The 26,149-nt window shown below is 28.4% G+C and overlaps 2 protein-coding genes across 3 annotated transcripts; one reads left to right on the top strand and one right to left on the bottom strand.

Annotated features, from left to right (window-relative positions):
• Positions 1-390: 390 nt before the first annotated feature.
• On the top strand, positions 391-8,606 carry Elp6 (Elongator complex protein 6). Its single transcript, XM_067264475.1, has 2 exons — positions 391-1,122; positions 8,420-8,606. Exons 1-2 carry the CDS (start codon positions 472-474, stop codon positions 8,516-8,518), a joined length of 750 nt encoding a protein of 249 aa, XP_067120576.1. The 5' UTR covers positions 391-471; the 3' UTR covers positions 8,519-8,606.
• A 61-nt stretch (positions 8,607-8,667) lies between these two features.
• Positions 8,668-25,956, bottom strand: LOC136970096 (TGF-beta-activated kinase 1 and MAP3K7-binding protein 1-like). Of its 2 annotated transcripts, none has more exons than XM_067264474.1 (8): positions 25,761-25,956; positions 20,317-20,450; positions 10,547-10,781; positions 10,118-10,256; positions 9,795-9,915; positions 9,582-9,717; positions 9,335-9,505; positions 8,668-9,253 (listed from the first exon to the last, which is right to left on the bottom strand). In XM_067264474.1, the coding sequence occupies exons 1-8, from the start codon at positions 25,821-25,823 to the stop codon at positions 8,888-8,890; spliced, it is 1,365 nt and encodes a 454-aa protein (XP_067120575.1). In that variant the 5' UTR covers positions 25,824-25,956; the 3' UTR covers positions 8,668-8,887. The 2 variants fall into 2 exon arrangements, with proteins under 2 accessions (XP_067120575.1, XP_067120574.1); XM_067264473.1 differs by having other exon boundaries at positions 9,795-10,026; positions 25,761-25,955.
• Between the last annotated feature and the right edge of the window lie 193 nt (positions 25,957-26,149).

The following is a 26,149-nucleotide window of genomic DNA, read 5'->3' as shown; positions in this document are numbered from 1 at the left end:
GTCAGAAGTTGAAACCCTTTTTCAATTAATATATCGATTTTTAAGGATTTCGCCTTGTTGTGGGCTAGGCCGAGCCCATGATAGACCCGAAAAAAGAGTACAGTACAGTACATCTTTGTATCTGTAAACTTTGAAAAGAAAACAATTTTGAAATAAATACGTAAAAATAAAATAGTGCTAAGAGAGTAAAAATATATACGCTAAAGTTATTATTATTATGTTTTATTATTAAAATATTATTAATTTTAATACATTGATTAACAAACATGTTTTTATTTTTATTAAAAAAATAATAATAATAACACAATAATAATTTTTCTTTACAAGAATTGGCAACATGTATTGTCTCGAATGAAATAACACGTGTTTACTTATTGATATCATGTTACTTTAATATACATTGTGTTTTTCGTTTACAGAATAGAAGCAAAAGAAAAATTATTTGTTTGTCTATCAAGCATTCAAGACATCATGCTAACTGATGTAGGTTTATATCTCGATTTAAATACTGTTGAACAATTTTTATTTTTGAAAGCGGAACCAAGTAAGGATGCAGATTTTATAATAAACGAACTTCTAATGCATTTTGTGAAGAATGGACGTTCAGTCGTTCTTTTAAGTACGTCACAAACTTTTCTTCATTATTCAAACGTCGGCTTGAAGCTAGGAATTAACGTTAAACAATTAAGAGAAAACAAACAATTTGTATGCTTGGATGTTTTAAAATCGTTTTCCGGATGTTTTGAGAGTTTAAATAATACAAAGCCGGAAGATAAAATTGCGTCATGTTTTCTTCAATCGAAACCGACTCTTAAATCTGTTTACGAATCGATTAAACAAGCTGTTGAAAATGTAATTGAAAATAAGAACGAGTTTCTTTTGATTCTTGATGATGTGATGTTATTTTTAAGTTTTGGTGCATCAGTTGGTGATATCTTGGATCTTGTACATTATTGTAGGTTACTTGTTAAACGTTATGGTGGTTGTCTTCTAGTTTGCAGCTGTGATATTACAGATGATGATGATAATCAACAAATGAATGCAATTTTAACTCATTTATGTGATAAATTAATTGTTATACAGGGATTAAATACAGGTCACAGTCGTGAAATTGATGGAAAGGTATGACTTTTATTTTTTAGAATTTATAAAAGTATTTTATTTAAATATTTAATCTCATTTTATGGTACCCATTTTGTATACATATTTCCAAACTCCATAAGTTTGAGAGCTGTTTGGCTGTTGCATCATTCAGACTAATTTAGTCTTGATTTGTTTTATTGTGCTCTTTTCATAAAGATGTTTTTGTGAATGTAACACACTATATACAAAAATTATAATATTACTTTGCACACTAATTAAGGTAATTCAATCATTTCAAGATACGTGGTGTTACTAAAAAAATGAAAATAGCTACCTACCATCTTTACAGTTGTGCATCTCAACAATATTCATATTGTATTTTAACATGATTTTTCTGTTACAGATTTGTTTTTATTTTGTTACAATCAGTTCTGTTTTAATTGAGCTGTATGGCTTGAAAGAAGTTAGTTATATTCAGCAGAAAGATGAGTGAGTGAAATTTATAAAAATAATTAAAATTAATGAAACTCAGTAAGAATGGTGCAGAAACATTGAAAATGTTTCAAAATGTATGATGATGAAATCATCACTCAAATACGTTTACAAATGACACAAATAGTTCAAAAAAGACAAGACAACCTTCATGACAAGAAAATGAAGACCACTAACTTCAACAATAGAGGATAATTTTTTGTTTTGTCGAAGCCGTGTCTTCTTTTTCTTGTTTTGTTTGGTGTCACAACTCGGTGAATTTATAGACACTTTGCAGATGCAACACATGTACAGTACATTACGTAACATACCGAAGAGGGACGAAAGCCCAAAACGTGTTTCTGTAAGGTTATGGATTAAACAGATGAATTTGCCAAGTGTCTATAAATTCACCAAGTCGTGACACCAAACAAAACAGAGGATAATGTTGCAAAACTTTGAATGATTGTATGTCAAGACTATAAAATGATTATTCAACTAATAGAAAAACAGTTAATATTTAATTGATATTGACAAAGAAATTGTAAAAATTCAAGTAGAGATTGGGCATGAGAAAAATGTGCTCACAAATGATACCACAAATTCTTCCATGAGATTAGAAGCTGAAACACGTAGGAAAAACTCATACATCTAAATTTTTAAATTTTGTAATAAACAGGAGGTGAGTATTTCAATATGATCTATAAATAAAGTGACAGAGCATAGAATGACAAACTCCTTCATTTCTACACTTGAAGAAAGTAAGAATGTTGAAAAAATTGAAGATCAAACCTGTGCTTGTCACTTTCTTTGACTATTGTTGTGGTGTTTATTGTGAATTTATTGTCAAGTCAGACTATAAACCAGACACTTAACTTTTCAAAGATTTTGTAAAAAATTTTAAACACGTGACCTGAATTGTGGCCAGACAAATGGTTTTTGCATCACAACAATGGATCCTGTTATGATGCAAAACTCTTTTCTTGCTATTTATAATACCTTAATAAATAGCAAGATTACAGCATTGGAATACACATCTTATTTACTAGTTCTGGTGCCATACAAAATTTTTGTTTCCCAAAATTAAGACCAGCCTGGAAGAAAAATGATTAAAACCTGTTCAGGAATGTTTAAACTTCAATGGTCTTGTTCCAGTTTATGTAGGATCTGATGATGGGATGCATAGTTGGAACTATGCATCCCATCATCAGATCCTACATAATCAATTAACAAATCTAAGATTTAATCTGAAATAAATCTTGGATTTGTTAATTGATTCTAGCATTATACCTTTCTTATAAGTGTTTTAATTGAAGCACAGGAAATATCACAATGCTGTTTGATCAAACTATTGTTTTTCATTAAACCTGAAAATAATGGATTAGCCAACACAGTTGCATATTTAGTTTGATTTTCTGCTCCCATTTAAAGCACTTATCTGTATCTAAATACTAATAATATTTAAAAACTAAATAATCTCCATTCTTCTAACTTGTATATCTTAAAATTCAAGTAAATTGTAATTTAATTAATTGATTTGTTAACACAAAGCACAATATATTGGCCAGACATTTTACCTATTACTTAGGAAGACTTAATCCCCTATGAGGTTAGCTATTATGTGTGAGAGATGGGAAACAATACCTTGATTTGTATTACCCATTATAAATTTTGACATAAGTCCAGACAAAACTCAAACTCATATCTTTCAAACGAATTGTCTGACATATTTTCATGCAGCTGTATTATTAGCTTAAATTATGATTTAAATATGTGGGAAAACTGGCATAATTTTTTAAACTATTGGGTTGTTCAGAAAGTGATTTTGTTTTTTTATTACCAGAGGGATTAACCTGCCAATTTCATCCTAAATCGTATTGTCATTATATATTTTGACAGTTGACATTTCAAGGCTTATGTGTAAAAAATTTTGATTCTATGCAATCGTTTTTTGTTTTTTTTTTTTTTTTTGGTGTCCCATCAGATATGAAAAAATTGAAAGCAGCATTTTCAGCATATTTTGCTTTTTTATTATCGAAAAGGTAAGAATGCTGTTCAAGCAAGAAAAATATTGTGTGACATATATGGAGAAGATGTATTGACAGAATGACAATGCTAAAACTGGTTTGCAAAATTTTGTTTTGGCAATTTAGATATTGAAGATGTACCATGTTGTAGAAGGCTAGTTGAAGCTGATGAAGACAAAATAAAGGCATTATTTGAAGCAAACCACCAAATAACAATATGAGAAATCACTAAGAGATTAAATTTGTCGAATTCAACCATTTATGATCACTTGAAATGACTTGGTTTCATTTCAAAGTTCAATATATGGGTTCCGCATGTTCTTAAAGAAAGAGATTTGCTCTGTCACATTGACATCTGTGATTTGCTTCTCAGATGTCAAGAAAATGATCCCTTTTTGAAGCAAATCATAACTGATGATGAAAAATGGATTGTTTATAACAATGTCGAACACAGTCATGGAGTAGAAGAGATGAGCTGGCTTAAAGCACTTTGAAAGCTGATATTCATCAAAAAACAGTGATGCTCTCTGGTGGGATTTTAAGGAAATTGTTTTTTTTTTTTCAAGCTTCTACCAGACAATTTCACAATTGGTCCAATTTTCCAAAGTGTACTACTCTCAGCTGAACAAATTGAATGATATCATCAAACAGAAAAGGCCAGAATTGATCAACACAAAAGGTTTTAAACATAGCATGGAGACATCTGGAAATGAAGTTGTTAGTTGAAAAGGAATCATAAATAACACAGCAGGAAATACAGTATGTGGGTATCAAACCTGTGCTTGTCACTTTCTTTGACTATTGTTGTGGTGTTTATTGTGAATTTATTCTGTCAAGTCAGACTTGACAGAAGTCTATATTATACTTGACAGAAGTTTGGTCTATATTATGACATCTTGAATGCAACACATGCCACAAGATCAAGTATGTATACAGACATCCAAGGACATGTCTAGAATCACCTACTAACATGGATTATGCATAGTTGCAAGTGGGCAGTTCAAGCAGTCTGTGTGAGAGATAGCATCAAAGAGCAATAGAACAATGGCATAACATGAAGTTATGCTTCAAATTGGGGAAAATGTTGACGGAGATGCATGAAATGTTGATCAAAGTGATCTTGCACCTGCAGACTTGTTTTGTTTCCTTGCTTCAAACATGTCATTAAGGAATCATATTTTGCTGTCGTTTCTGCAGTTCAAGCTCATATTATAGCAGTTCTTAAGGCATTTCCCAAACACGACTTTTTCAACTGTTTTCAGAAGCTTTATGAATGTTGTCAAAAGTGTGTTGTGTCTCATGGAGAGTACTTTTGAAGGCCAATAAAAGTAATTCCTATGTATCTTTTATTTTGTTGTTTTTATGCTAGCATTCACCAAATTTTCTAGACACACCACATGTCAAAAGAAAAATTTAAAAACTAGTTGACAATTGACAGAAATCCAATGTCTACAATGATGACATTATCAGAAATATTCCAAATTGTTACTGAAGATTGCTCTGGAGTCAACATGAAGATAAGGTAGATCCTCCAACAAAATACTCAGATGTGGGAAAGTATAAAAGTACTTCATCATGATGTATAGTACAGATGTGTAAAGTTTTGAAAACAATATGGATATGAGCATTTTATTATGAAGTATCAAAAGGTAGCCAGCAAATAATGCTAGATGAACTACTTGAGTAATTGCTATAATTACTAAACTTTTTAAAATTTCCACTGATTATGATTAAATTATTTTCACTACGTAATATTTGCTTGGTTACCATCATCAGCATAGGTTACAATAAGCAAGCACATACTGTAATATGTTTTTCTTGACGCAACATTCAATAAATCAGTTATTAAAAAATGAAATAATAACTAACATAAAATAAAGTATTAACTTTGAAGAATTGAAATAATGTGATATACTTGCATATTTCAACAAAACTAAATGCAATTTTTGATTAGATTTAAAATTTCTTAAATATACTGGTATATCAGAAAATTTTGTTGTTATTCATATTTAACTTTATTCTTTCAAAAACAAATAATTTTGAATTCAAATGAAATTTTTAATAAAAGCAAGCATCTTTGAAGTTTTACTTAATATTATTAAAACTAAGTACAAAACTAAGTAAAAATATATATTATTTTTTATCTCTTATTCATGTTTGTCATTAGGGGTAGAAAAATGGTCCCATTACATAAAAAGTAATTACTTTATATTTGGCTAGCATCACCTTCAAAGTACTCCTAGTGCATCTGCCATTTTTGAAAAACTTTCTGGAAGTCTTTTTCTTCAAGGGTATCAGGCACTTTCTGTGATTTGTGTCAAGATCTGCTCCACAGTTTCTAAACAGCAACTTTTCAACTTCATTTTTATCTTTGGAAACAGGAAGAAATCACAGGGAGCCAAATTGAGGATGAGCCAAAAAGAAGGGTTGTGATGTTGTGGGCTAAAAACTGACATGTTAGCAATGCTCTGTGAGTGTGTGCATTGTCATAATGGAGGACCCAGTTGCATTGGCTTCAGAGTTGAGGTCTCTTTCGTCAAATGTTCTTCAGCACCTCAGAACATTGCAGTAGAACTTTATGATCATGCTCTTGATTGTGCTCCTGACTTGCTTTGCCTTCTTTGGTTGTGGAGATGTTGGGCTCTTCCATTGCAAAGACTTGTTTAGTCTGGGGATGAGACATGGATCATAACCATAGACCTATATCTTGTTCCCAGTGATGATCATTAACAAGAGGTTTAGGTCATCCATGACCTGCTGACAAAGATTTTCACACACTTCAACATGGTTTGCCTTCTGTTACTGTGTCAGAAGCTTGGGCACAAACTTTTCAGAGATGTGGTGCAGTCTAGAAAAAGTATCAGAAAATTCCAGGACCAGTCCTGGAATTTTCTGATACTTTGTACATAGTGCCGATGTGGGTGGATGGGTATGCAGATAATCATTATGATTACATAAAGATAAAATGCTAGGATATCAATCCTTGGGTAACAATGATTCATTTTTGTTTCCGAAGTGTTATATACTGAACCATACTATTCATATCAGTTTTGTACATTATACATGTAATTAATAATGAAATATTCAGTACACTGTGCTGTGTATTATTCCTTGCTTCCTTGTACAATTAAGGGGATTGATCAAGAATATGCATAATTTTGGGAGTGGGAATGTGTTGACAGTATTATAGGATGGAATCGTAGTTGAAAAGTATAAAAATAGCATTGTATAAATTACAAGTGATCTCATACATGCATCCAATATTTTGATGTCTTTAGTTTTAATCCATTTACTACAAGCTTTTACTGCAAGTCAAACAAGTATTGATATATCTAAGATGTTTGACGCATGTACACGTTGTAGTAAATGGATTAAAACTAAAGACATCAAAATATTGGATGCATGTATGAGATCACTTGTAATTTATACAATGCTATTTTTATACTTTTCAACTACGATTCCATCCTATAATACTGTCAACACATACCCACTCCCAAAATTATGCATATTCTTGATCAATCCCCTTAATTGTAGAAGGAAGCAAGGAATAACACACAAGCAACTTTTGATGGTTCATAAAGTACACTTAGTGTACTTTATGAACCATCAGAAGTTGAAAAAACCACCCTCGTGTTTATACTTGCAGTCAAAAATAAATCAATAAAACAATTATTGTAGAAAAGTTTTGTCTTTATAAATGAACATTGTCAGTTTGAAAAAACTAATGGAATTTTTTTTAGCAGCATATATTTGATAAAATTTAAATTGCAGTTTTATAATATCACATTTGATAAAACTATAAAAAATTTTAAGAAACATTTTTTGATAATAGGACATTTTTACTGATAAGTTATTTAAATGTTTCTGTTTATCAGACATTGAAGCATCTGACCCAAAGAATATTATAACAGATCAACTTCAGTTTGACTATTATAAGACTGACAATAGCCTCTGCATTTCCATACAGAATTTACTTAGTAATTATCATGAGGGTAGCAAATGATTTTAAAATGTGTGTTCATCACAATTAAAGCAACTCAAGCATAAGAAAAAATTGTTTATTGCTTTTTGAACAAATTTTGAGCTTAAAGTAATTCATTATAACTTATAACAACTTAACACTTTTTGATGAGACTAAATTCAAATTTTGTGTGTCATTTCTAAAATTGTGCTGCTGTCAATGTCTGCACACCTTAGAGGTATGGAGGAGTACATGTTGAGAGTTACAATTTGGCACAGAGTATTTAGTGCCTAAATCATGCGCACACAAAATAAACCAGATTTGTAGGTAGTCACGGGACCGAGAACGGGGTCAAAAGAAAATACAAAATGCTGAGACTGTTTCTACAAACAAATTAGAGTGCGAGATTTGCACATGTTGATCATGCTCTCCGAGACATAGTCTCGTCCTAAAAATGGTTTCTCCGTTTTACTTGTTATTCCTATTATATCTTATATAGTGATCTGATTTTTTAATTTTAAGAGGAAGTTACTATAAAGTAATTTGTTTTTAAAGAATCAAAAATTGATTCTGTTTATAATACTAGAACAAATTTTCTTAGAAAGCATTTTTTAAAATAGTATTTTATTTCCATTTAAACAAATTTGTAAATTTAATTAAATGATAAATAATGCTTATGTACAATTCAAAATATAAGATTGCCAGTTTTTTCTTTGAGGTCAAAAGTCACTTTACTAATAGATTTTTCATGTATAAGCTGAAAGTTTTTCCTTAAATTCTTCCATTAAATTATTAAATTGAACAACTATTTCAACTTCTACTGTTCTTGTAATATTTAAATTATGAAATATTAAAAGTTTTTTTGGTTCTTTTTCAGATTTCTCTAACTTTAAAGGATAAATTTAGAAGAATGACAGAAACAAAAATAAAATATTTTCAAACAGAAGATAAATCTGTAAAATTATTATCTGCTTAAAAAATTACTGGAATACTGCAGTAAGTTTCATTTCAACTATTAAATCTTGGACCAACTTGTTTTTCTGTTATAAATAATATTGTATATAAAATAAAAAAATTAAATGAGAATATTTTTATTTGATGATTAACAATAAAAATTTCGTTCTTGATTAGTACATGAGATTTCCACTCTGTATACTAAGTTTAGAACATACAAAATTAATGTCTATACATACACTAAATATTACACATGTTGAAAGTTTATTTGATGGAAAAAAGCATAAAAATATTTTATGCTATTTCTGATGACTTATTTAATAACCAAAGGCTGAGAATTTCATTTTGATTTGTAATGACTTCATAAAATATTCATAGAATACATTTGTCTTTAAGTATCACAACCTTCAGGCACTTTTTTCCCTTGTTTCTTTGCTTCTTCTATCGCTTTATAGAAATTAGAAAAGTCTACGTAAGGATTTATCCTTCCTCTTTCGTTTAAAGGTAATGAATGACTTCGAAGAGACTGAAATAACATTTGTCCATTTTCTTGTTCTGACTGATTACTCATGAGTGATTCTGTGTTAGAAGCAGAATTAGATTCACTATATATTTCAGGTTCAGGATCAGGCCTGCTGGTAATAATATTTCCACCCATTCGTTTAATTGTTTTTAACTCATCTACACTACTTGTCATAGAACTTGAAGTTTGAGAAGGTGTTGCAGAACTTGGTAAAAGTTGATTAAAATTCCTAACCTGTAATATATATAAAGACATTTTAGTAAAATTTACTATTATTTCTGTTTCTAAAATACAACGGTAACAAAATGTACTCACTATAAGTGTTATGTCATCACGTTTTTGGCATACTGTTAATGATTCAGGACTATTTAAATACATGTCATGATGAATTCTTACAATTTTATCCACCACAGCTTGAGCAACTCCAGTAATTGTTGTATGCATGGAAAATTGTTCTATAACCATTTTGCATATATCAAGATTTGCCTAAAAATTATTTTAATGAAAATTTATTAACAAATTCTGATTTTTAAATATATTAAACACATGAATATTTTATTACCTGTTTTGTACCTGTAGCTTCTTTTAAGGATTTATATAATCCACTAGACATTAGTAGTAAAAACCTACAACTATCATCTATTTGAATACCTCCACACATTTCTGGTTCAGCTATAACAGGTTCTTGGCTTGCTTCTCTAAAAATATATAAGTATAATACTCAACTTTTTATATTTTATTTTAAAAATCTTTCTTTTATTTTATAGTTAGGTACCGAAGTATTGAATCAAAATCTCTATATCCTCCTTTAACCATATAATTTCCAATACATCGTGTATTTTCTTGATTGCCTAATTTTCCTTGCTTGCATATTTTCTCCACATCCATTCCAAGTTCTGATAAACGAAGTAATTCATCATCATTATCAATATCATGATCAACACTTAACTGCTGAACATCAATTAAGTTATTCTGATCTATTTTACATAGAACGGCTCTGCTATTTCCTTTAAAAAAAATTACTTAATTTAAAATACATATATTAATTTGATAGATAATATTGAATATACAATGCAATTATTTAAAAAAAATACTAACCAACATTTGCAACATACAGCTTATTTTTGACAATTAGAGCAACAGCAGCAGTAGTTCCTCCTGAAATTTCAGAAGAAATTGTTCTAAGACAGTCAATAATTTCTGGTTGGTTCCTGTATGTTGCATACATTCCTGCTTCCTAAAAATAATAATATTTAACAGTCAAACATATGAACATTTGAATTGATAATTATATTGTTTTTTAAACTGTCACACAGTCTCCATCCTAAATTCTATATGTAGAAAAGCTTACAGAAAACCAAAGCAGTAATTAATAAATGAAAAAATTCTCATGATGCAAAAGTATTTGTACGATTTTAAAAGTAATTTTGGAGTTTGAAAATATTTCTTTATGTCTTACTTAATGCTATGTTCTATAAATGTTTCTCTAATAATTATTGTAATAATCAAAAATTAATAGATAGATACCTGCAACTGAAATTCTAAATTAGCTTTTTCTGCCAAGAGATCATCAATTGATTCAAAAAATCCTTTCTCGACAGTTGAAAATGCTTTTCGTAATAATTCTTTTATATTCTTATCGCTTTCATTTCCTTTAAGTTGACCTAATAGGATTTCTGCTGGCATTCTTTGAGCTGCAAAATGTGCTGCTTTCTTTCCACAATGACCATCAAACAAACCATAGAAATACACATCATCAGCTCTAGAAAATAATAAAAACGTTGAATTTTTTGTTTTTAAATGAAATATTTTATTTCAGCAAAAATAATAAATAAATATAAATTATTTTTAACCAACATTTATTCTCAGAAATTCTCAGATTATTATTTGAAGAAATTTTGTATTTTTCTTCAAATAATAATATTGCAATAGTCATTTTCAAATTTTTTTACATTATGAATATATAAATTACCTATTTTATACATACAATATTTATATTTTTATTACTGAAATAATTATAACTGCACAATGTAATATAGAGACAATTTCTTAACTATAATTAGAATAGTTAAGACATTAGAAAAAAACTTGAATATATTAAAGGAGTCAAAATGTTTGATTAAGTGCTTTTTAGAATTTTCACTCCCATCTTCAGATACAGTTATTTGATTAAAATTATCAGAATGTAGTGTATGGTGCTTATCAGCTTTTAATTCAAACTGGTTGACACTTTATATTTGAAAAGTTTTTAAGTCATAAAAATTTGAGTATTATAATAAATATGAAGTAATATTAGATGTGGACTATGTAATAGTTAAAGAATAAAAAATAAAGTTAAAAGTACATTGGATAAAGTTAAACAGTAAAAATTGATAATTTTATTATTATTATTATTTGAATTCAATAAGCTTAAAAATATATATTTACATATTTTTCTTGTAAAACTATCCAACTGGACCTAAGTAAATTTTATAAAATCATAAAATTTGTTTAAAATCATAAATATATTCTTAACTAAAATTAAATAAATGGCACACAGAGACAATTAATTTTAAATATATTTGAAATTATTGCTATGTATGAAGATCAGAAACTGCAAATATATATACAGTTGACTCCGCATAAGTCGACACCCCAAGGGGAAGTGAAAATGTCGAGTTATCCGATGTGACGACTAAAGCGAAGTTGGAAAAAAACCACAAAACTACAATTAATATAGTAGTGCATTATACAGTAGTATAGGCTTACAATACATTATGTCCTCCATTTACAATTACTCTGTAGATGAAAAACTGAAAAATTTGTTTAGTGTTGTTTGTTTTGAGCACTTAACTGTCTCGACTTTCTTTTTCAACGATCACGAACGCCTTGAAAACATCATCTTCACAATTGTCAATTGTTGGAAAGTGATGTCTAAGGATTCTTAATGCCTTTGGCATGAGAAAATGCAAAATTGGATTCTGGTGTGACGTTGATGTAGATTGTATATTTTCTTTTTGTTTATCTGTTATTATTTTATACATAAAAATACATAAAATGTTAAGGCATTTTTATTAATATGTATATATATATTAATAAATAAATTGACTCCCTCTCCTGGAAAAAAAAAAAAAAAAAAAAGAATTTGCACCACACATGCCGAGTGAATTCATTTTTTCAGGAGGGGGTGATGACTTATCGGAGTGTGGGACAGCAAAAGTATGTCGACTTATCCAGTGGTGACGAGTTAAACAATGTCAAGTAAACCGGAGTTTTTCAACATTAATGCCTATGTAGGTCAGCCAGGACCATAGAAAGCTGACTACTTAACCGATGGTGTCGACTTATGCGGATTCGATTGTATATTTTTAATCAAAAACAAAAAATAGATCAAATTTTATTTATTACATATGCAAATAAAGCTTTAAAAAAGTTTAATAATTCAAGTATTTTTCAATCAAATATGTTACTACAACTAACCAAATCATACCATTAATTTGTATCACAAATATTGCAATAATTGCAATATTTGTAGATTATCATCAGCAATCTTGGCTTAGATAAATCAAGATTGTAGATAATAATGAGCAATTATTTATTGTGACATTGTCACAATGCCAGGCTGCAATTTTTAATTATATTTTTTAAATTTATTTAATTTAAAATATATTCTCTCCACTTCAAATTAGTATTGGCTTCCCCTTGTAAATCATACTTTTCCTTTAACAATAGAGTTGTGCTGTTCATCTATCTAACACTTTTCAGGGGAAAATTTTTGAATTGGAATAACATGATTTCCATTTTGTATCAAAGTTTGTATGTAGTTAATCAAAACCTCCTCCCTCTACTTTCAACTTTCCAAATATGGTCTTGAATTTCATTTATCCTAACACCATTCTTGAGATTAAGGAAAAACGGATGGACGGAAGACGACAGTGGAAATTTAGATCTACAATTTTTTAAATTGCAGCCCAATTACGATTTTAAGCTAGGAGTGAAAAAATTGATTCTCAGTCAAATATGATTTCTGTACATTATTTCTTTAAATTTATTTGTTTTAAAAACAAACATTAATAGTATTAATAAATATTTTTATAATGTTTGTCTTAAAACTGATTAGATAACATGACAAGACATTTCATTTAGCAATAAAGGAAATACAGATACGAAATTACATGAGATAAAATTATAAATATTTAGTTTAATTTCAATAAAGTGAAGTTATACTAAATACTGTATAGTAATCATAAAAGATAAATGTAGTAAGTATAACTTACTTAACATAGAAAACTTAACTATTATATACAGATTTTGTTTTAATAATTCTGTATATATTGTTTTGTTAAATATGTCTATAACAGAAGTCTTAAAATAATATTCTATTCACTGTGGACTACACAATGACATTTTTAAATGTACAGAACTGCTATGGAGAATTTATCATACAGGAACACAGTTGATTGGTTATGTGGACTTTATTATATAAAAGGAAATGTATTTTGGGCTATTTGCCCCCTCTTCAGTCCTTATTATAAAAAAATTTTGTATATTGAAAAATTTTGTATAACTAGTGAAAGTAACATAGTCATTTATTTTTTGCATGTAAAAATTAAAAAACCTAAATTCGACACTTCTCCAAAATGTATTCTAGTATGTTTTACAGTCCATTTCAAATGTAAGCTGAAGTACACTATAAAAACAAGCCTTAGAAAGAGTTGTGTTGGATAAATCCTTGAAACTGAAGGAATAATTATTATTAGGGAAATTATACAGGGTGATTGAAAACTATATGTCAGAAATGTAAAGGCAGGTAGAGGGGACCTGAATAAGCAGATTTTGTAAATGAATGTGGGTGCAGAAATGCAGCGTGAGGATGCTGTTGAGTTCAGTGGAGGAAAGTGCTTCGCTGGCTTGAATAGTCGTTCCCCACACAGATTTTTAGCAACATGCATCATTACACCAATATGGAGCTTGACAACATGCATTTCATGTATGGGGCTGAGCAATGAAATGGAACAGTTGCTCCCTTCAGCAGAATCGTCAGGAATCACCTGGACGCTGTCTACAGCCAGCATTGGATAGGACAGGGTGGACCTGTTCCTTGGCCACCATGCTCCCTAGATTTGACATGCTTGGATTTCTTTTGGGGTCACATTAAGAGCATGGTGTACGATAGTCACTTGACATCTGAAGAAGATCTGGTTGCCCGATTGTCTGTTGCTGCTGGAAATGTGCATGACATGCCTGACGTTTTTACTAATGTATGCCAATCCATGCACTGCCACTGTGAATCGTGTATTGCTGTTGGTGGTCGCTCTTTCGAGCAGCTATTGTAAACGTCTTGATAAATAAATTGTTGCTTTCCTTTGTCTTTACTTGTCTTTTCAGTTACCTGTTGTTAATACTGCCTTATGTGCTACCACTTCAACACTGCATTTCCACACCCACATTCATTTACAAAATCTGCTTACTTAGGTTCCCTCTACCTGCCTTTACATTTCTGACATATAGTTTTGAAACACCCTGTATAATAATGAACCATCATCATCAAAATAGGTAAAACAATTTGACTCCTTTGAAGAAAGGTTCTGTTTCATTTACCACATACAAATGTGTTTAATTACATAAAAATTTTGTAAAAATCAATGTTTATTATAAAAATATTTATACAGTTGTATGCTTTCTTTAAAGAAACATGTTTTTAATCATTTTATTTTACTTTGACTGTTTGTAATATATTAAAAATCAAATGTTTTTTTTCTTGTTAGATTTACTGGTTATAATTAAAATCACAGAGAGAATCAAAGTTTAACCCCTCTCATTTTGATTGTCCCACATTGTTTTAGAAATATGGCCACCCTGAATTTACCAGAGTTTCAAACTATATAAGGAATAGTGTTATCTGAGTTCACTGCTGTGGAAATGCACATATTACACATGAATTATGTACAATTACATATTACTAAAGCAAAATTTCAATAATCTAATAATGATGCCATTTGGTATTAAGTTGCAATGAAAATATACTATTATTTGACTCTTAAATTATTTATATAATGACTTTTCATTTCATTATTAAAATGGAAAAAATTTCTACAGGGTATATCAGTACAGCAGCTACAAACTTTCAGGAGAGATGTATACAATAGATGTTGCTATACAAGCCAAAGACGTCCCAGCATTTTTGCTGTACTAAGAATAATAAACATGTTTTCTCACCTTGTTCATGTCCTTCCTTTCTTGTGTTTTGTATCGTCACTACCGTGCCAGGAAAGCGTTTCCAACCATGCATTGCTATGTGATTTCCCATCGTCTAGGCATACTCCATCTCTCCTGAAAGTTTGTAACCATTGTACTGATACACCCTGTACCAATACAGGGTGTATCAGTACAGTTACTGCTACTAAAATAATCTAAAATACTACAAATGTATGTCTCTTTAATCTGAAAAAAAATACAAGAATTCCGGTAGACTATCTTATAGCCTTTAGGTCAGGAACATCCTTTATTAAAGATACAGGTTACATATGCATTTCGGGCTTATTTTATCTTTAAGCCCCTCTTCAGTGCAAAAAAGATTTTCCACAATTTCTTCTTTCAAATTTGTCTGTCACACTCATATGACACTTCTGGGTCTTTTTTTACATTATTTACTAATCATTTAAAATGGGCATATATCATATAACATTAAAATTTTGAAAGAAAACATTATGGAAAATCTTTTTTGCACTGAAGAGGAGCTTAAAGATAAAATAAGCCTGAAATGCATATGTAACCTGTATCTTCAATAAAGGATGTTCCTGACCTAAAGGCTGTAAGATAGTCTACCGGAATTCTTGTATTTTTTTTGGATTAAAGAGACATACATTTGTAGAATGAATAAACAGCTACCATAACAGATATCTGAAATAATCTAAAATAAAATGAGCAATTATTTATTGTGACATTAAAAATTGCAGTCCAGCATTGTGACAATCATATTTTAAATTTATTTAACTTAAAATATATGCTCTCTGATTCAAATTAGTGGTGGCTTGCTTCTGTACATCATACTTTTCCTTTCTGATGTTTCTGGCCGTGAGCATGGATGTGTCCCCAGTCGGCACCATAATAACCATGGATGGTTATATCTTAGTCTTATATATGCTGGAAGAGGAGATTGGACCAAAGGTCTGGGTAGCATAACTGGCAACGTGTCCGCATGGTAAGTGGGAGTTGTGGGTTCAAGTCACGCTTTGGGCCGATGCTTTTCTTCGAGTTTAACCTGTCAGCTGTGCACTTGGATAGTCCGAAACAACACCGCTGTTGCATACAGGTTTTGTGGTTTTTAAAGTGGTTTTTCAATTTGCAATATCTCGTTTAAAAATTGTAGTAGATATAATCTGTTTTCGGTTTTCTATCATGTACATATTACACTTTACGATTGTTAACTTCAAAATATTATGTATGTTTAAAAAAATTAATAAAATTTAAGATTTTAAAATATTAAAAAAAATCGTTTTTTTCATAAATATTCCATTAATTTGTTACATACATTACTTAGACATGTCTATTTTCTGTCAAATAAAAAACTGCAGCTTTCTAAATCAACGTAGAGAAATAATACGGCCTATAGATTATAACGCCGATCAGCGTGGAAGGGTGATGGCCTTTCTAAATCTAGGTTAATACACTTTTATTATTGATGATGTGTATTTGATTCTATTTATACGTTATTTAAACTATTGTACTAATAGTAGACTATAATAAGCGATTATTACTTTATTATATTAACGACTATACATGTATATCTTATGTATTACGGAAGTACCACCATAACCAGAAGTACTTTGTTTTTTGAAAGATTTATGGCTGAATGGTTTAAAAAACAAGCTTATTTGTTAAATAGGATAAATATACATAAAAATTTATTAAATTCATGCTAAAAATAGATAAAAATAATGATTTATAATTGTTTGTTTATGTTTCTAGCTGACAATGTAGCTCGAAGTTGGTGTAATTTTTTCCAAGAAAGTTCCCACCCCACAAATCCAAGTCGATGCTTATTGGTCAAAGGATAATCATTTAGCTATAATATACCAATTAGAACTTAACGGGCATGCTAACTAGGATTTTATTGTCAAATGAACAAAAGAAGGGTCTCCCATAGACTTAACATGGAATGGAAGAGTTTTGTGCCTAAATTTAAAAATACGGGGTGGTAACAAATATCTTATTCGTTGAAACAGACTTAATCTATGTAGATAAAAGCCAATCAGTGCTTAAATTGCCACCAACTAGTTAATTACGAAAAAAAATTGACACTTACTCCAACTGGAGTACTCCGCAACAGTTTAACGAAAACCGGTTACTCCAATAGCAGTACTCCGCAAACAACTGGTTAATCTAAATTCATTAATTAAATATATATAATTATTAATTTTAATAAGAGATGGTGCCTAATGCCTAACTCTAGTGCCAAATTTATTTCTAATCTATAATCATTTATTCAAAATTTAGCCCGATCATTTACAGCAGCATATTTGCTTGTGATATCAGGTTTCGTTTGATGTATGTACTTTTCCTTTAACAATAGAGTTGTGCTGGTCATTTATCTAACTCCTTTCGGAAAGAAATTTTTGAATTGAAATAATGCAACTTCTGGTTTGCATCAGAAGTTTGTATATTGTTAATTAGAGCCTCCTGCCCCTAAGGTTTCCATATCTGGTCTCATCTTTCATGTATATAACTCCATTCTTGAGATTAAGGATGGATGGATGACAGTGGGAATTTATAGATCTACAATTTTTTCAAATTGCAGTCGAATTACATGGATTAATAACAATTAAATTACTCATAATTTTCATGTTACAAATATTTTATTGATTTAATTAGCAATGAAAATAGAATTCAATGCAGTTCCATTTTTATTCATTAACACAAGACGGTTAGCAAAATTTCCCAGAATTGTATACAAAAATATATAAAACTAAAGAGTAATTTTAAAAAAAAGCAGTTGTATGTGCGAGTTTTTCCAGTTCCTCTCTAACAATATTTTATATAGCAATAATAAAATTTGTTATTCTAGAAAGATATAAGATTTAAAAAGATACAAATAGTAAATGTAATTTGCTGTATGAGAATGTTGCATTTTCTAGTCTCTTCATAGCAATGGCTGCATGGCCAATGTGGTTAAGGTGTCAGCCTACTGTTGTGGGGGACTGGAATTGAATCTGAGCAGATGAAAACCAAAGAAATTTTTCATGGATAGTCTGTCCCAATATGTTGGGCTCCATCCCTTATCATCTTGTTAAATCATCACTAGCCTGCCTAATGCTGTGATAACTGTAAATAAAGCTCTTTCTATCTTGTAGGCACTAGAGTTAAAAAAAATAAAGTTTGTTGGCATTGTTTAAATCTTGTTTAAATATTTCAAAAAAATTAAACATGTCATCATTTTAACTGAAAATACAGTTAATATACTAACAAAACAATGATTTCTTGCTTCATACATACACACACACATTTTAGCAAGAGCATATTAACAATTAATTACATTTTAGTCTCAGAAATAAACTTCTGCATCCTATATAAATATATTGTCAAGGAAAAGTATGATATATATATAAAATGTATATAGTAGAGATTATTAGAAAAAAAACCAACAAATGACCTACAAATTAATAGAAAGATTAAATACCATGGTGTTTGATCTTTCTAATAATTATTGAAAGATGAGTTAGCAATAATTTAGTAAAAAATTGTTAACATTGTTTTTGTAATGGCCTACAAATTATAATTTGTAGGCCATTACAAAAACAATGTTAACAATTTTCTACTAAATTTTTTTTCATGGTTATTGAACAAATAAAACTCAAAATTTACAAATATTAAGGTTGTGAATATGAATTATCATCATCATCAAACACAAACAGAAACTTAACTGAGTAAAATAAGTGGTTCCATGAGAATTTTACATGGTTTTATTAGGATTATTTTCTACAGATCAATGAAAAACCAATTCTGTTATTAATAATAATATATATTTGTACATGAAAAAATTTTTCATATATTTTATTTTTAAATAAATCTAATTATATTGAAAAATAAAGCCTAACAATTGAAAAAATTATATGTAAAGAATAAGTTTTTGAACAAGTTACAAGAATTAACTAGAGATAAACTAATTTAAATTAAATTTATCTTGTGATTTATTTGTATATTTAAAACTTAACAGGAATTGTTACAGTGGTTAGTGCAAACAGCTGCTGTATTTTGTTCTGAAATTAGAAATAGATAATTTTTTTTTGTAATGATTTACAGATTTCTTGTAAAATAGCAATTTACTACAACGGAATATATAAAGAAATGCTTACTGGAACTGTATAATAACAAGTTAAATAAATTTACACCTGTCATGGGTCCAGCAGAACATTTAATTCTATAATAAAAACATTTTTGATCCCTTTGAGAGATTTTCTTCAGTTATTCTTTACAAATAAACGAATGAGAAAATTCGAATTTAAAAAGAACAAAAATTTCAAAAAAGATGGTTATACATCCAACGGTAACAAAAACGTAAATCCATTCTTAATAAGGTTATAACAAAATGCAAATAACAATCAATAATAATAACAATAGCAAGCGTGTACAAAAACACCCAAAAATAAAAATAAAATTAAAATGGAAATAAATCAAAGTGGCGCTGCGGTGCCGTAGAAACTACATCAAATCCTTTTCATAAAAGGATTTCCAGGCCATGGATAAACTGTCAGCATCTCTATGATTAATGTTTTTATTATAGAATTAAATGTTCTGCTGGACCCGTGAAAGGTGTAAATTTATTTAACTACAACAGAAAAAAGATTTTTAAACCTTTATTTATACATGCAGATAAAATTCACTTATTGCATGATTGCATGCATAAATAAAGGTTATGATTTAAAAATTTTTTAACCTTTAAATATTAATAATTTTCTGTATATAGATTCAAACCAACTCAAATTTTTAATTATTTAAACTACTAGAGCCACATTACATTAGGCTATCCTGAGACTAATTAAATTAATTTGTTTGGTTAGCTGTAGTCTGGCTCTAGTTTTTTGAAGTAAATTTATAGATTATAGGTAAACCTGCTTTAAACTAGTTAATATAAAGTCACTCTCAGTATTAATCACAGAACAACTTTAAAAATATAAGATTTAAGCCAATGCTATTGAAGCACATTCCAATTGAAGTCTTGTGATTTTAGGCAAAAATGCCTTTAATGTGACTTTTTAAAAATTAATTTACTAGTTTATGTGAAAATTTGTGTGTTAAATTCAAATAAGACTGTTTACCGAACATGAAAAATTTTGTCTTCAAATTCATGTTCTTCACTTGGAGTTCCATCTCTGCGATAAACTTGATTTGTTGAGTAACCTACTCCAGAAAATGGACATACGGGTAGATCATCAGTCCAGCTATGAGATGGCTAATAAATTATAAACATTTAAAATTAGAATTATTACTTTAGAGTTTTATTAATAAATGACTAATTAATTTCAAATTACTGTATTTAGAACATATTTTTTCACCTTTTAACAATGCTACTTCTGTTATGGATTTTAATAATTTTATATAAAAACTTATTGAGTCTATTTTGAATGTACAACAAACAACTTGCAAATATCATTTAGAAACTTATTACATGCATATTTAGTAAATAAGTAAAACATGTAAAATTTTTTATTAATACTTATTTAATAATGATTTAATTATACATTTGTATGAGAAGTAGAAGTGGTTTGTACCACTTTGATCACAAAATTAATTTTTACAAATAATTTGTCAAATTAAGATTACAAATTATTTAATTTTTATGGATTGGAATTATATTAAGATTAATGTAATAATTCTATTCCACAAAAATTAAATAATTTGTAAAAATTAATTTTGTGATCAAAGTGGTACAAACTACTACTACTTGTATGTAATGTTTTAATAATAAATATTTAAAATATACAATGAAGTGTCAAAAATCATTACTGTTCTTTCGGCTTTACATTTTGATGTTTCTAACATTCATTCAGAATTCTTAATTTCAAAATTATTAGTAGTGTTTTTTCTGTTTAAATATAGTAATTCTGTAAATTATATTTTGAATCTAAGTAACCTCCATTCCTTGTGAAGCACTGGCTTGAACTTAGAACACCATATATTTGGAGTTTACAGTACTTAAAATGCTAATTTACATCTACATTTGAAAATCTGAATGGGGTCTATTCCCACTTAGTCTGTCATTAGATTTTTGATAAAAAGAATTATTTATTAATCAATAAAGATAATCACTAAAATGAATTATTAATTTATCAAGAGTAAGAGAAAATGTTTTAATAGAGTTAAAATACAAACTGATTATCTTTTAGAACAAGTATTCAGTCACTGAACAAGGAAAGTTCTTGAACTTTCCTTGTTCAGTGACTGAATACTGGGTAGTTTTTAAATTTAAAACTTTCTTCTGATTTTATATGATCAGCTGCAGCCAAAGCACAGAATAAAAACAGTTAACCTAAGCAGAAAAATCCATCTTATTGCTTCTTGGTCAATAGATTTGTGAAATTTGGTCTTTATATAACTACATAATATAGACACATCTTCACAATGTTGAGTTTTTCAATACTCAAAAGTGTTTGAAGAACAGCTTTTCTTTGTTTTAATATCTTTTAAGCCTATTAAAATCACTTTATTTTTGGTAATTTTTTATTATATTAAATATTAATGTAAAAATATTCCACTTTAATACATAGTAGATCTGGCTTTGTGACCATTCAAATTTCCTATATGATTATACAAATTGCCATATTTATATACTACTTTTTGTATCCAAAGCTTATATATAATATATATGAACTTTGGATTATGTAATATATACAATAAAATAGTATATCCTCATCCTACACACCGGGGTGAATTTATTTATTTCACACCGGTCAATAGGCACAAGTGAGTTCGATTTATATTTTAATAAAATAGTATTGTATATATTACATAATCCAATAGTACCAATATTACAATTTAAAAATTTGATTGACAATGTCATATTATTTTCAGAAGTATAACTTCAGTTTATATATAACATTGAAACTATGGGAAAATTAGCATTAATTTGTGATTTTCTGGGAACCAATTAGATCATAAAAGCAGGAAAACCACAATTTAAACCTCTTTATTAAGAATAATAATTACAAGTATGACATTATTTATTTATCAGATTAGTTTACAATTTAAAAAAATGATTATGTAAGTTAATTTTTGATCTTGTTCAATAAGAAATGCATACATAATTGATAAGCTTATTAGTTGTTTTGTATTCTTTTGAATATAGATCAAAATGGATTTTAAAAGTTTGAAAAATAAACACAGAATGGCATCACCTCCATGATGAAAGAAGTTAGCCATTGTAAAGAAAAATATGTTCATTAGAAAATATCCAAATAACTGCTCCATATTTATTGTTTCCATTAATTCTGTAAGAGAAAAACATTGTTCTAAACTTACTTTACAATTCATATTTTTGCAAGTATACATTAAACACAGGAAACAGAACACTGTTAACGGACTTTTTGATCAGCTTGTATCATCTCTTTATGATAAAATTACAACATTTACAACTTTTATTTTTAATTAAGACATAAAATCAAGATTTTTCTGCTTATTACATTTTTATTAACAATGAGAGATGTCATATCTTTCTTCATAACATAATTATTGTTACAACACACTTAGTAATGCCAAGAACAATGCACTATTACATAGTTTTGACTCAGTAGATACATATTGGTTATTCACAGCTGTTTCAAAAGTTTTTAGGTAAGTACTTTATTTTTATCACATCCATTCCTGATTTTTCATTTACTTACTTTCTCTTTATTAATCATTTTCAATATCTCTCTGCCTCTAGCTAAGAGGCAATTTGCCTTTTTTTTTTAATATTTTGGTACACAGTTCATCATTAAATAATTATTAAAATAAGAGAGTAATTTAGATCTGATTTGAATAAATTATCCATTTCTTTACATCAATTTTAGTATGAATGATTATTCTGTGTAAAAATTTAATAACCTGATCCATAAATGTATTTATTATAGTAATTTTTGTACAATTTTATTTATTACAGAATTCAATTAGTAGGAAATATAAGACAGACCATATATTAAAAAAATAAACATAAAAGAAGTAAAAATTTTTTAAATTATCTAATTGAAACTGTAAATTATGTTTACTCCAGAACCAAGTTTTTGTAGCTGGATATGCTCAAATGATAAGTCAGTTTTGACTATAATAGGTTTACCAGATTTATTAACCTACTGAGTTCTGCTCAAATGATAGGAGCAGAACTCATTAGGTTAATAAATCTGGTAACTTAACAGTATGTTTATAAATCCATAATACTCTCAAGTCAATAAGCTTGCCATAAAATTTTATCTAAACTATCTAATAAAAAGACATATCATAATCATACAGGGTCATCAAGAACTCAAGGTAGAGTGGGCCACTTTTGCCATTTTCTTTTTGAACAAATGAAATATATAAAATACTTCTTTATTAATAAAATCAAGCCTTAAAGACAGTATTTTTGTTAGTAAAAATAACCTTAACTTAGGGGCTCATGGTGATTCCTATCCCTATAAGATTTTTCCAGGCCTGGAGATAAAGTCCCAACTCCCCTCCTTTTAATAATAATAAAAGACTCTTTTAGCCCACGACTATAAATTAGATAGAGTTAGATAACATAATAAATAGGATTTAACAATTTGGAGGGCTTATCACACCAAGGCTGATAGAAATAAGGAACAGATCTTTGACAAAAAAGTTAGTCTTTAATAATCACATTTCAAATTTGGGTAAGGATGCATTTCAGGTACAAGGACCCCTCATCAGCTTACAAACACCTGGCACCAACATAATAATTATAATATCAATAGTTAACCAATACAAAGGATTATCTAATATATACAGTGCACTGTATTTACAATTTTTAATATAACCCATGTACTAAAGAACTAAAACTATCGAGCATAAAATTTTCTAATACAATGACAATTTGATATATCATATTATTTGGGACCAGTAAATGTCTTATTTTCTCCCACATTTTCCAAATTCTGGTAGAATTAATAGTGGAATAGTCTACCAGAATTTGGAAAATGTGAGAGAAAATAAGACATTTACTGGTCCCAAATAATATGATATATCACATTGTCATTGTATTAGAAAATTTTATGCTTCGATAGTTTTAGTTCTTTAGTACATGGGTTATATTAAAAATTGTAAATACAGATTTGAAATGTGATTATTAAAGACTCACTTTTTGTCAAAAATCTGTTCCTTATTTCTGTCGGCCTTGCTGTGATAAGCACCTGCAAATTGTTAAATCCTATTTATTATGTTATTTAACTCTATTTAATTCCCCTCCTTTTGATGGCCTTGGTATCATAGTGTAGGCATTTTCCAAAAATAATGTCTAGAAAAATCTGATAAATTTAATCCTATTTGATAAATATGGAATTAGGTCCTAAATTTGATTTAGATATTTATTAAGCTGCATTTGAAAACATCATTCTGTACTTTATCAAGTTATGGACAAATGTTTTAATAATTAATTATATTAGTATGATAATAGTTATTTCTGAAAATTTCATGTCTGGTTTTTACCTAAAATCAGTGATACAACTAAGAAAATATTTAAAATGTTACTGTGTTAAAAGTCAATTTTAGAAGATTCATTTAATTATCATACTTGTATATTTCTACAATAATATACAATGTTTGGTATCAGAGCCTATTTATAGTAAAGGGACTTTCTAATCATTTGTTATTGATATATCAATTATTTCATCTTTATTAAAATAAAGATCATTCCAATCAGAAGACAGAAATCAAAATATTTTAAAATTAAATTTTAAATATGTAAGAAAATAACCATTTGTGTATACAACATTAAAACAAATTTTTTCATCAAATATTATCCTATGTCTTCATCTATCATTAAATTAAACTTTATCAACAAGCATTTAAAGTATTGAGTAAATTAACTCTTAATATGATCAGCTAAAACTTATAAATTACAAATATCTAATTGAAAAAGTGGTAATGATAATTTACCAAAGTTGCCATGCTTCTTCTAAATGCCAGAATGAATAAATCATTATTACAACTGAGAGTATAAATTAAATAAATGAAAAATGATAAAGAATTTCAGAGGAAACTGTAATCAAGCAACTGTTTTCTTTCAAAAAAAACAATACTACTTTCAACTCAAGTTTCCCAGAAAATAAATAACCTGAACTACTATATTATCCAAGATAACCAATTATATGTAAATAGGTTAAAGATCTTAAATTCGTTAAAAATTAATTTTATAAGAGAACATAATAAAAAATTTTACCCTTTAAAAATGGCTTCATTATTCTCAATATTTTATAATTAGGAAAACAATGTCTTTTATGAAGGAAAATTATTTTTCAAATAGAAATTTTATAAAAACGTTTTGTTTTATGCTTTTTTTTTATTAAAAAAAATTAATAAAAATTAAGTAAATTTATTTGAATTTTTGTTTTTATGATCCATTCTTTCCGAATTAAACTGAGAGATACACGAATACGTTTAAAGAAATTGATTAATTTGTAATTTATGACGTCAACGTTCAATTTATTAAGAAGAGGTTAAAAATATGATTTCGTGTTTCATTTACATCGGATTTTCCCGATATAATCTGGAGGAGGAAATATCAAAAACTTACTTCTTGGTTGCAGAATTGTAGACTTAAATGATCCGGACGTTGTAATTCTCCTTTAGTGGGCATTTATAATTTATATAATCCCTAACCGACAAATTCTAGTTAAAAATAATACACGGAGTTGAAATTTAACGACTTGTCTGCTTCACACATTGCGGCCATGTTGCACCATATTCTCGATCGACGATTCCAGAATACAATCGAATAAGTTTAATTTATTTTAACTGTTTAATTGCTTATTATTAATCTTAACGTTCATTAAAATGTTTAAATTTAATAAAGTTTATTTTTAATTGAATATTGATGCTACGCGCCAATGAAATGTTCTCAATTTTAAGAAAAAAATATAGTTTGTTTTTTATATATTAATATATTGTATTAAATTTCACGAA

Source organism: Centruroides vittatus, unplaced genomic scaffold, assembly GCF_030686945.1.
Source record: "Centruroides vittatus isolate TY-2023 unplaced genomic scaffold, ASM3068694v2 contig_19, whole genome shotgun sequence".
Classification (NCBI taxonomy): Eukaryota; Metazoa; Arthropoda; class Arachnida; order Scorpiones; family Buthidae; genus Centruroides; species Centruroides vittatus.
This window is presented reverse-complemented; position numbering and strand designations above follow the sequence as displayed.